The 10497-nt window shown below is 59.8% G+C and overlaps 3 protein-coding genes across 3 annotated transcripts; all 3 read left to right on the top strand.

Annotated features, from left to right (window-relative positions):
• Positions 1 to 603: 603 nt before the first annotated feature.
• On the top strand, positions 604 to 1416 carry MNEG_9861 (hypothetical protein; the record flags this gene model as incomplete). Its single annotated transcript, XM_014041669.1, has 1 exon — positions 604 to 1416. One exon carries the CDS (start codon positions 604 to 606, stop codon positions 1414 to 1416), a length of 813 nt encoding a protein of 270 aa, XP_013897123.1.
• Positions 1417 to 3965: 2549 nt separating this feature from the next.
• Positions 3966 to 7270, top strand: MNEG_9860 (cathepsin C; the record flags this gene model as incomplete). The annotated part of the gene is made up of 8 exons (XM_014041668.1): positions 3966 to 4017; positions 4852 to 5211; positions 5354 to 5517; positions 5719 to 5860; positions 6113 to 6313; positions 6570 to 6681; positions 6871 to 6924; positions 7156 to 7270. 8 exons carry the CDS (start codon positions 3966 to 3968, stop codon positions 7268 to 7270), a joined length of 1200 nt encoding a protein of 399 aa, XP_013897122.1.
• Positions 7271 to 9008: 1738 nt separating this feature from the next.
• MNEG_9859 (hypothetical protein) lies at positions 9009 to 10176 on the top strand (the record flags this gene model as incomplete). Its single annotated transcript, XM_014041667.1, has 2 exons — positions 9009 to 9016; positions 9723 to 10176. 2 exons carry the CDS (start codon positions 9009 to 9011, stop codon positions 10174 to 10176), a joined length of 462 nt encoding a protein of 153 aa, XP_013897121.1.
• Between the last annotated feature and the right edge of the window lie 321 nt (positions 10177 to 10497).

Below are 10497 nucleotides of genomic sequence, written 5' to 3'. Positions count from 1 at the left end.
ACCAAACAGTGCGTGCACGGTGATGCATCATTACTTTGTATGGAAGCGGGATGCATCCCGCTGCCACAGCAGCTCATATGAGCTGTCCATTGGCGCGGGGTGCGGCCATGCAGCGCATGAAGGGTCTCCTACCATCGCATGCAAGCAAGCATACAAGGCTAGTCACAACACGCGTCTACATGTTAGTCAAACAGGCAAGTGGGGGATCTTTTCATGGTCCCTGCTGAGCATTGCCCTGCTCAATCCTCAGCATGAAGATCAACCCCATCTGACATAGCGCAATTGCATTGTTGAATTCATTAATGTGTGCGTTGCTGGACCCAAGGCAGTCGAGGCGGCAGTTGTGTGGGCGCCAAGGTACCTTCAAACATGTTTCGAGGAGCAACACGACAACGTGATTTACACAACAAATTTCATGCACGACAAACGCCTGAGCCTCGCACTCCGAAGAGTCTTCGGTCGACCCTAGGCAGCTCGGATTCATCGAGCTGTCCCTCGCAAAAGGCAATCGTTCCTGCCACCAAAGTAAACCAGTGTATACGCATGTACGGGAGTACCTTCAGCATGCGGTCTGCAGCCGTTGCACCACAACGGCCGACCTCCATGGCTACGAGGCAAGCGGCGGTGCTGGCAGCCAAGCCAGCGCCACGGTACGCCTCGGGCGCGCCATCGCGGGTCGCTCTCAAAATGGCAGCAGCGGCCCAGCCATACAGAAACAAGGGCCAGCAGCCAGGACAGCCAGCCCGCATCCCGCAGACCACCGACCGGAGGCACGGGCCACTAGCTCGGCTGGTCGAGCCGGTGGGCCGTGTGTTTGCGGCGGCTGCTGCGGCTGCTGCTGCGGTTGCAGCCGCAGCTGCAGCGTCACCAGCGCCTGCAGTTGCAGCGGCGGCGGCAGCGCCCGTCGTAGCGGTCTTTGCCAGCTCAGCAGATACGCCGCTCCAGCAGGACGCATGGCTCCTGCAGGAATATCTGCTGCAGCAGGCTGGCGACGGATGGATCCCCATCTTGCCCGGCAGCGGGCAGCCGCGGCGCATTGCCACTTCGTTTGGCAACTTCAGCCCAGCTGCCCTCAACGTGCCGGCGCAAGTCATCCGTAAGCTGCTGCCGCTTGGCAACAAGCTGCTGGTGCTGCGAGCCGTGCGGCTGGTGGCCAGGCCCGGTGACGATGCGGCGCTCGCTGCTGTGGCAGCCCTGCAGGCGGAGCTTGCGGGCACTCACACCGCGTCGCTCAAGCTGCGCTGGAACAAGAACAAGGACGGCGGGGAGCACCGCATCCACATGCCCAAGACGGCGCCGCTCTGCGGCGCGCTGGTGGCCCTGCGGCACGGCGGGTGCGGGCTGACCCGCATGCGCTGGGGCGCTGGCCCCCATGAGCTGGAGATCGAGGTCGCGCGCATGGGCTGGTTCACGTAATTGTACGGGCGGAGCGCCCTGTTTGCACGTGCAACACACATGCGGCGCCCAGGATGGGCACAGCTGCACAAGCACACCCCAGCTTGATGGCGGCGCTGCTCGTCAATAGAATGATGGCAACTAGAAACTTACGCAATCAGCGGCGTACCCCCAAACCTAAGAGGACCACACTGCTCGAAACCCCCAGGAGCTTGCCTCCTTGATACGTGTGTTCCTGCAAGGTGATCCCATTTTCACATAGCATGCCCTTGCGCTTGCCGTATCTACTACCCAGGCATATGACAAGGCCATCTTCATTGTTGTCGGTGTGCTTGGTCTTGCTCCAGCACCCAAGGACGTCTGCAGCCGCCCATGCCGCACTAATTTCCTCGTTCGCCTGGCTCCAGGCTTGCTTGATCTCTCCCAAAATCCATAACGCAGCGACTAATCAAGCACCCCTGCAGCACCCTGACAACACACGCCTCTCATTTCGGCTCAGTATCGTAGGCGCGCTCGCCATCGCACCTGACAATGGGTTTGCCGCCGCGTTCGCGCAGCTGCACTGGTCTCGGCGGCACCGTGTCTCATGACACACAGCACGTACGACCCTCTTGATTCCGACGACGCGTGAAACCTCGAGGCCCTGCGAGCCTGCATGGGTTGGTGCCATGCATGTGCACGCATGTGTAATCATTATTTTTCCGCACAAGGCCAACATTAGTCCCCACAGTGCTACCATGCCGGATCTCATTCAAGCGTGATCCAGGATCCATGTACATAATTACTTATGAGAGGCATGAAACCAAGCCACTAATCCGGCCATGAGAATCTGGAGCTTTGCAGTCTGTAAAGATTACAGGCGGCTATTGTGTAATTCTAGGTCTGCCTGCCTTGTTACGCAGTCAACAGCCAGAACACAACCCTGCATATTAGTGTGTGCTTGCTCTTGCACTGGTGATGGGCGCAGAGGCACCAACAAAGGCCTCCCTCGTATTGACTGCTAACTCAGTTTGAGCAATTCGGAGTCTGCTGTTAGGTTGACGCCACAGCCACCAAGTGATTTCCTTGAAGGCTGGCGTCAAAGCGTGGGCCCCTGCAAGTATTTGTGGCAGGCCGCACGGAAAAAGACGCATCACTGAAAGCCACCTGTGGGTAGCAAGCGCTGCGCTCAGCACAGGCAAGTGCTGTGAGCGGTCCCACAGCAGCTAGCCTAATCAGCCTGTCAGCAGGGACAATGTTTGGGGTTGCAACAGTTAAATGTGTCCTGATCTGTCTAAACACTACAAAATCACGTTTGTTGTCATCGTCTCATGGCAAACCGGGGCAGTAATGTCAGAAATACCTTGAAACTGCCGCTACCGGCCCCACTGACGCCTGACGCTCCCCTAGGCACCCGGCCAGAATTTTCAAGCCCTCTCTTGAGCAACTCAGCGGCTACATGTGAAGCCAAAAGCACTATCACATGCCTTTTCCAACACCCAGGTTAGGGTTCACAAGGCGAGAGAGTGCCTGCTGGCGCTGCGCTCGAAGTGCAGCGGCAACAACGACAGCCACGGCACGAGAAGCGACTAGGCGAGCTGCCCATCACGGGGTTGATTGCGCATTGTTGTTTCCTTATCACTGGGTACAGTCAGAACAGACGTGTTGACAAAGGTCACTGACAATGTGACGGTCACTGAAACACCTTGAGAGAACCTTCCAAGCGCTGTGAGTTGCCAGTCACATATGTTGTACATGTTTGGTGCAAATAATGAGTTGTGTCGACCTGAGTTGGAGAAGGCTCCTTGTAGCTAGGGGTGTAGCACTCGCATGGCATTCACTACCCAAATCTTGACAATCTCGACGCATGTGGGGTGCGTGGGCTGCAGCACACTCGCCATCCATGCCAGATTCTCGAACAGCCATGGATGCTAGGAATTTGGGAGGCCACAGGATCGCACTGACGCAAGTAAACACCGTCCAACGAGGGGGAACACATACAGCTGGCTGGAGTTCTTGGATATCAATGTGCTGCCAGGATGGTGGGCATTTCTAGGGTGTAAAAATCTACTCATGTTTAGAACATTTATTGTCAAGATCACCGAACCTGCTGCAGGAGAGCGATGTGCAGATTATCAGATGTTCAAACACGCACACATTTGCCTCTCGATTGCACCAGTGCAATCCGGGTCCTGTCAGTGCAACAGGCTCGGTATGTACGCACCCTGGCCGGACGCGTGCCACTGTCTGGAAGTAACCCCATTTAAGGTGCTGCAATCAGTTCCATGTGTCACACTTGGATGCACTCGCCTTAGCCCAACAGCACAGTGGCTGGCCCTGCGGCTGTGCCAAGGGGCCATCACGTGCTGGGCACTGAGTCACCTCGGCAGCGCGCAAATGCGCCCTTGGGCACGGCATGAGGATTTCTATGCCTTTTCTTGAATTCATTCGATTCGTGTGCATCTCGCACTCGGGCCCAAACTTCGGAATCAATCACGAGTAGACCACCAAGCAGTGGCCCAATATGGTCGAGTGACTCAACAACATCAAGGCGACGCACGTTGCTCGCGGTCATCGTAAACCAATTGTTTATGTTCTACCGAGTCGCGCACGCGTACATCACTCGATCCTTCCTGTTTCGCGGTGCGTGCTCTGCTGCTCCGGGCTGAGCACGGAGCATTCCGGGCGACTGTGCGGGGCAAAAAATTCACATTCGTGTTGATTTAGTTATATTGCTGTAGCAGCTGAGCATCGGCCACAGGTGGCCGGCAGCGCGTCGGCCGCCACAGATGGCGTCACTTGCAGCCAATCACCGCCCAGCGCACACGCGTTTCCTGCCCTCGGCCATTGCTCGCCCACCAGCGGCCAGGAATTGTGTGACTCACCAATCCACCATGCAGACCGTGTGGTCCGCGCACGCCGCAGCCTCTTCCCGCATCCCAATCTCCACCCTGACCCACGCCCCCGCTCTGCCGCACCCACAGCGCGCCCCGGCAGCACCGCAAATGGCCCACACAAGCCTCATGTTGCGAGCGGCGAGAAGCAGCCTACTGCTGCTGCTTGTCGCAGCCTTGCTTACGGGGCTGACCACAGCCGTTGCGCAGGACGGCGGCGCAGCCGGCAACGGCGATGTGGGACTCGCGTCCCAACTGTCAGGCTCTGTGCCTCAGAGCTCTGGTGATGTTGCGGCGGCGGCCGAGGCTGCCGCAACCCTCGACACCAAAGGAAGCTCTGCCTCTGTAGCGGAGGGCCAAGCGGCTGCTGCGCTCACAGTCGAGCAGTTACAAAGTGAGCTGGTTTTGAACGAGCAAGGGGCCCATTCAATGGGTGTATGCTTCAAGCATTACAGCACAGCAGCAACGGCATTGAAAGTCTTGCAGCCGTACTGTGTAAGCTGAGTTGCGCACCCAGCCTGGTTTCGGCGCCCTCTTCTCAACTGCCCCCCTTCCCGTGTCCCCTGCCCCATGCCACCCACAGCCGCCCCCTTGGAGTCCCAGCCCGGCGCCACAGAGGCAGCCGTCGCCGCTGAGAAGGCCGCCGTCCGCGCCGCGCTCGCAGACCCCGATGCGGCCTTTGCTGCGCACGCCGCCGCGCTCGGCGCGGCGCGGGACGCGCTCAAGGTTGCGGGGCGCGCGGCGCCGCCGCACATGGCCGTGCTCGCCGACCCCGCGAACCTCGGAAAGTACAAATCGGCGTTCAAGAAGGCCCTGAAAACCATCGCGGCGCTCAACGCGCGGTCGGGGCCCAGCCTGGCGTATGGCATCACGCCGTTTGTGCACATGCCCCACGAGGAGTTTGCCGCGGCCTACCTGGGCGGCAAGCGGGCGCCACCTGTCGGTGAGCGGCAAGCGCGGTTCGGGCCCGCAGCTAGCAGCCGTGTTGCAGCACTGCATTTGCGCGCAGCAATCACAGGGGGCCCTGGATCGGCAGGCCTCCCGCATGCTCACCAGCTTACCTGCGTACCCGTGTGTCGTTGCAGGCGGTCCTATGGTCGCTGACCGCGCCGGGCGGCGCGCAGCCTTCACGTGCATCCGCAATCACCCCTGGACCTCCTCCGGGCTGGCGGCACTGAAGGCACACAGCGCTGTTGACTGGCGGACGTCGACGCCACGCGCTGTCACATCAATCAAAAACCAGGACTCGGTGAGTAGGAAAAGGAATCAGAAGGGTCTGAGCACACTGGCACCCCTGTCTGAGCCTGGAGGGCCTGCTACCCCCGCACAGCGGCTTCGATCATCCTGCGGCTGCCAACAGGCAAATGCGCAATGTTGCTCCTCAGCCATCTGCCTGTATAAGCTACCCGCGCTCACGCCCCTCGCTGCACGCACACATTGATGTTTGCAGTGCGGGAGCTGCGTGGTGTTTGCGAACATCGCTGCCCTGGAGGCCGCTTATATCATCAGCAAGAACAACACCAAGCAGGGCGCAGCCATCACCTATGCCAACACAGACCTCTCGGAGCAGGACCAGATGGACTGCCTCGAGGGTGGGTTAGCTGGACTGCGCAGTCCGTGGGGAGCTTCCGGACTTTTGGCTCTGCATGGCGTTGATGCGATAAGCTGTGGGGCGGTCGCAAGGTCATTGGCCTGGGGTAGCTGCGACACAGCTCATGAGCACGATTTTGGTCATCAGGCCGATAGCTGCAACAAAAGAAACGGGGTTCAGCCGTGAAAAATGCCAACGTCCTGCATCCCTTGTACCAACATGTTATTTCGACGCACCCTCATCAACACACCAGGTGACGCCTGCCGCGGCGCCGACGGCTACGAATACATCGACAACGCCATTTGCAACGGCGTGGCCAAGGAGAGCGACGACCCATACGTTGGTGATGACAACGACAAGTGCAAGGAAGTCCCCAGGGCCAAGTCTGGAGTGGTGGGGTACACATTTGTGCCGGGCAACATCGCAGACGTGACAAGGGCTCTGTCACACAATGGTGGGCTGTCTGGGGTTTGTGTGTGCATGCGTGTGGGGCTGGCGCTGCTGCTGTTCCTGCTTCTGCGCTGTTTTTGTGGAAGGTGAACACAATCGTGACGCGATCGGACCCCTGTGAATCAACGGCAGCCGCATCAGCTCCACCTTGTAAGCGCCCCCCGACAACTGCACCTTGGACAACTCCCTGTCTGCCAAACCCTCCGATGTTGATGACCTGTGCCCCTTGTTTGACCTTGCGCGGCCCCATCCTACCTCAGTGATTTCCATTGGTGTGGCGGCAGACAGAAACTTCCAGTACTACAGGGCAGGCGTCTTGGGCTGCACCAAGAGTGGCAGCCTCAACCATGAGACCGCGCTGATTGCTTACACGTGAGCAACACTCTCATGAAACACAGCCTGATTCGTCTCCCTGTATGTACGAATGGATGGGTGCTGCAGGCTCAGAGGCGTGCTGAAGGCGGAGAATAGGCGCACTGGACCACGGGCACTGGTTGTGCATGTGCATGTTGCGTGGGTTCCAAAACCTTGCTGCCCACCGGCCGCCCCGCTCTTCGACAGGGAGGGGGTCCAATCCGACCAGGGCCCCATGAAGGTCTTCACTGCTAAGAACTCGTAAGTCTGCCCCTGACCACTGGCCTGTGCGGGCAGATGCCTAGGCACCGGCGCCTGGTTGAGAAGGGTCCCCGTCTTGGCTGACGTGCATGCTCAGCACAACGAATGTGGATACAGCGTCGCATGCGAGATAAGCAGCATCTTGTGTGGAGGTGCACTCGCAGCCGGCCGGCCGCCATGCTGACGACGACACCCCTGAACCACCTCACGTGTGCTCGCCTGTTCCTGCAGGTGGGACACCTATTGGGGCGAGGACGGCTTCTTCCGGTTCCGCGCCGACTGCCCCTACCCTGGCTCCCTTGGAATGTTCGCCGACCCCTACCTCACTGTCCCCATACGCGGCTGATTGATTTGCCATGGGTTCAAGGGGTCCCTGTGCGAGGCGCCCAAGCGTACCCATGATAGAAGGTGATGCGCCAGCATTGGTCCCAGTGCATCCTGGGCCGCTGAGATGCGCGCTGCATCGACGCGGTCTGTCGTTGGAAGAGAGAGGTACAAGGTGCCCCCTGCGGGGTGCCGTCGGAACAATTCCCGCGCAACAGCTGGCACTCTTGGCAGTACCACGCATCACTTTAGCGCCACGCACAGGGCATCCCATACAGCATTTCATTACATTACGTTGCACATGATTAAATTACATTACATTACATACCGCAAGAATCACAGATGTACATTGGATGGCTGTTGGCGGTCTTCGTAGGAGCCTGGCATGCATGCCTGACGGGCGTGCGTGCTTGCCAAAGCACAAAGCGGGCATTGGTGCCCATCATCCACAATCGCAGCCACAACAGTTGTGGGGATGCTTGAGGGTATAGGCGTGGCTGCATTCAACCCGCCCCCTGGCAAGCCAGGGCATGTTGCCACCTGCCACTCGGATTCTTATTTGTGTCTGCAACCGTTTTATTTCTGGCACACAACCCGTACTTGTGCATGTATATTCATGCATCTGCGTAGAGTAGCAAAGTTGAGTTGCAGATATGAAGGCCACGCCTGGCTGCGTATTGGGCATGTATCCAATCGCAAAGGAGGGGGCACTATTATTGTGTGTGCAGCCTCGCTCCACTTAATCAACTCGACCCATGCATGCCCTGCAATCAGTTCACGCTGACCTAGGCCTAGTGCTGCCAGGTTGACTCAACCTTTCTTGCCGCGTTGGCACACACCAGCATCAAACCTGCCTGTGATTTCAACTTGCATGTGCTTTACCCACAGGTTTTAGTCACCCATGTAAAAGGAAGCTAACCCTTCCTCATTCTGCCGGGCATGTGTTGTGGGCTGGTCGCAGGCTTTTTGCGTGGCAGGGGACACTGTCTATCTGTTGGCTCAGATATTTTTTGCGGATAGCTTTCGTGGATTCAGCGACTGATTGGGGAGCGCCGACCTGCGGGCGGCGGCGGTGGCAGACGGGAAGCAGGCGGCACAAGTTGCCACAGCGGCAGGGCGCACGTCGTGCCGGCCAGTACTGTATAACACGGCGGCAGCGGTTTGGCAATAGAAAGGGAAGTGGGCAGCCAGCTGCCGCTGCACATCGCAGTGCAGCACCACAAGTGTGCCTGGCAGCTGCCAGCAACGCGCAGCTGGCGGCGCTGCAGTTGCTGTTGGCCTCTGGCCCCGAGCTGGCTCGCCACTCGCGACGACAGCGCCTCGGCCGCCGCGTGCACCCGGAACTCTGGCGCGACCCGGGCCCCCGTAGCTTTGGTGAGAGCGGGCGCGGCGCTGCCCGTGAGCCACGTATGTCAGGGGCTATTGACAGCCGAGCTGGCGCGGCAGCTGGCCAGGTGTGGCCCTCGAGAGGGATCTGCGGTGCATCGCGCCAGGGGAGCAGACGCTGGTGGTAGGCACAGTGGACGAGCTGGGGCAGCGTCAGCCGGGCGCCAAAGGAGGCGCCGTACGAGCCGTAGTGGGGCTGGTGGCGGGCGTGGGCCCACGCCCGCCGATGCGCTGGTTTGAGGGTTGGCTATCTGCTCTCTACTCAACCAATCTCTTCGAGCCCAGTGCACTCGATTGGTGTGCAGCAGCATGTGGTATCCAAGCATGATTAATTGCCAACAGCAATACAAGACTATTCGGTCCTGTCCGCATCCATGTATAGGTGCGACGGTGGTTGTGCGCCTGAATTGCACAAGGAGGTGCGCAACCAGGATCAATGCTGCTGGTAACATTTGTTGTGAACTCTGGTGTGTGATCTGAAAAGCACCCCGGGATTGACAGGTGTCATGCAATATGTTTGCAGCCATATCACACATGCAGCTTGGGGACGCTCCGGTTAATAGGATCATCTGAGATGGCAGATTTTCTTGGGTCACTTGGTGACCTCCTTGGAGCACACCACATGCACACTCGCAGCGCAAAGCGCGGCACATGGCCAAATGAGTGCTTCCCATAACTCACGGCGTCAATATGCACTCCAAAAGCGCACACGCAAGCGGTGTGCTGTACCGACGGCCGCGCGCGCTCGGGCAGCAGCAGATCGCAGAACGGGCCTCCAAGCCACGAGTCAATGTATTGAGACGTGACCTGAATACTGAAAATCTACGCCTACCCCAGGCACTTGTCGACCAGATCCGCGCAGCCAACGAGGCCTGGATAGAGGATTCTTTGAGCAAGCCGCTAGTTCATGGGCCCTCTGGACGGCGCATATTTTTTGCGCCAACATGCTGCTGGGCACCCTTTGGCTGGTATGTGCCAGTGGCATCCCGCTTGCCGCTGCTGCTGTGCACGAGCAGTGCTGCGGCTAGTCAGCAAGCACAGGGATGGGAGCGATATGCCTATGGCACCACCCCCGCATCCCCGCGCAGGGAGGTCGTCCGCGGCATCATCGAGGAGGTCAAGCCCTCCTGCGTAGCGCTCGAGCAGCCGCCGGCAGACGCGGGTGCGGGCGACGCCTCCACCAGCGCCAGCGGCAGCAGTGGCGGCGGCAGCAGTACCCCCTCCTGGATCCAGGCCTTCCTTGAGAGCTTCGACGCTATCGTTTGCGAAGACAACCTGTCACCCGCCCTGCCCAGCCGCCGCCAAGTCACCGGTGGCGACGAGGCCGCGCTCCGGGACCTGCGGGCGCGCCTCGCCGCTGCGGGCGCGCCCGGCGCGCGCGTAGGGCGGGATGTGCTGGACCCCGATGAGCACTATGGCTTCTACGCACATAATGAGCTGGCGCGGTTCCCTGAGAGGGTGACAGACGCGTGGCAGCTGCTCGGGGAGTGGGGTTACCTGCCTGGTGAGTGCCCCAACAAGGGCTGCAAGCCGCTGGAGTGAGGGGGACGCGCCCAGTCTCAGTGGTGGCGTGCCGTTGCATGCAGGGGCGGGGGAGGTCGAACCGCTTAGCTGGCCGGCTGGCGACTCTGCGAGCCGGGCTCGCGCCTGGAGGCACGCGTCTGCAGGCCCCTGTCACGCCGCCCCGTGTGCGCACGCCGCCTGATGCAGCAAAAACCATGTGCATTCACACTTTACACCCAAAGGTCGGTCATGCGGCCAGTCGCGGACCACAAGGGTTTTGGCAGATAGACAGGCACCAGCTCGACAGCCACGACCCGTCGCTCTTGACACCCCCGCACCCGCCGCCCCCCGACCCCAATC

The sequence above is a fragment of the Monoraphidium neglectum genome (assembly GCF_000611645.1).
Source record: "Monoraphidium neglectum strain SAG 48.87 unplaced genomic scaffold scaffold02092, whole genome shotgun sequence".
Classification (NCBI taxonomy): domain Eukaryota; kingdom Viridiplantae; phylum Chlorophyta; class Chlorophyceae; order Sphaeropleales; family Selenastraceae; genus Monoraphidium; species Monoraphidium neglectum.
This window is presented reverse-complemented; position numbering and strand designations above follow the sequence as displayed.